This window comes from Cupressus sempervirens, chromosome 11, assembly GCF_028749045.1.
Source record: "Cupressus sempervirens isolate cs-2001-9-10 chromosome 11, ASM2874904v1, whole genome shotgun sequence".
Lineage (NCBI taxonomy): Eukaryota > Viridiplantae > Streptophyta > Pinopsida > Cupressales > Cupressaceae > Cupressus > Cupressus sempervirens.
The window spans coordinates 113,673,415-113,674,689 of record NC_143128.1 but is presented as its reverse complement, the minus strand read 5'-3'; the positions used below and the strand labels follow the sequence as shown (position 1 = coordinate 113,674,689).

Genomic DNA, 1,275 nt, shown 5'->3' with positions numbered 1-1,275 from the left:
CTTCAATTCTGCCATGCTTAGCATGAATTTTTGCTCTTTCCATGCTTTTAATGTGTTGGGGTTGATCATGTTTAACCTACGTGGCTTTGCTTTGCAGGCATCTTTCTACTAAGCAGCTTGCGTGGACTGTCCTTCCTACTGAGCACGGGATGCTCTTAAGTTTGTAAGCTATGGCTATTATATAAGTTTGTTGTCATGCTCATCATTTAGTGCTTGACTGCGGCTTTTCTGTCTCTAAGCGTGAGCTGCCTCCACATTGTATGAACTACTGGGCATGGAGATCTCCTATGCTTTATACATGGGGGCCTTTTATCTTACCTTGATCTCCTTCAACTTTATCTGCTACGAGCTGCATTTCCCTGCATGAGTCCCTGTGCTTTGATGCTGGGCATTAACTGCACTTTGAATCTGCTTGGCACGGTATTCTCCTTGAAGTAGAATGAATCGGTGTTGGCCCGCCTTACATTTTCCAATAGCCTTGACAAACTTTGTTATTTGAATTAAAAGAGCACCTAACCCATGATGAAGGCATTTCTGAATATTATGTTTCACAACAACCTGAGCAAAATTATGATTGTTAACAAATTTGCACTCAGGATCTTGTTGTGATGCATGCGTTAGAGCCTCCACTAGAAAGGCCTTGTTCCTGAATTCATATTTTAATAACATTTCCAAACCATGCAAATTTTTACTCCTTAGCACACAAGGGTAAACAAAAGCATGATCTAAGGCTGCATCTAGTAGTTTAGCTTCAACTTTAACTTCCATATTCATCCACTTCATAAACTCAAGAGCAGCCACTAGATCACCTCCAACCAAATATGCACCTATAAGAGACTCCACAACATCTGATATTGTCTTAGAGCACATCTATCAATGTCCTTCATCATAAGTTTTCCCAATTTTGACCATTTTTTCTTCTTTCTGAATAGAAAGATTTTCACTGATTACAAGATTATTATTATTATTTTTTGAATGTATTTTGGTAAGTCACGAAAAAAAAAACTAAATGATGAAGGGTAGCATTGCTAATAGCTCAGGATCTGTGTGCTGATAACTGTCCTTCATGTTTCTTTTCAAAACAAAACTTTGTCACAACTCCCTAAACTTGTCAATCTTTTTATTCTTTCAATCGTTTACAATGATCCTCCAAATTGACAACCCTTTTGTGCATAAGATTGTAACTCATAGTTCATATGCCTATAGAGCCATTTTCTCCTTATTACTTCAAATAATTTGATCCATTTTATCCAACTTCCTATCACAATCATTTAA

General features: G+C 37.3%; 1 protein-coding gene across 1 annotated transcript; it reads right to left on the bottom strand.

The window, feature by feature from the left end:
- Window positions 1–342: 342 nt before the first annotated feature.
- LOC149528489 (endoribonuclease Dicer homolog 3b-like) lies at window positions 343–870 on the bottom strand. Its single transcript, XM_089808039.1, has one exon. It carries the CDS (start codon window positions 868–870, stop codon window positions 343–345), a length of 528 nt encoding a protein of 175 aa, XP_089664165.1.
- Window positions 871–1,275: the final 405 nt, after the last annotated feature.

Bases quoted from the DNA above. Each gene is read 5' to 3' on its own strand.
- LOC149528489 (XM_089808039.1), bottom strand. From the start codon at position 870: ATGTGCTCTAAGACAATATCAGATGTTGTGGAGTCTCTTATAGGTGCA.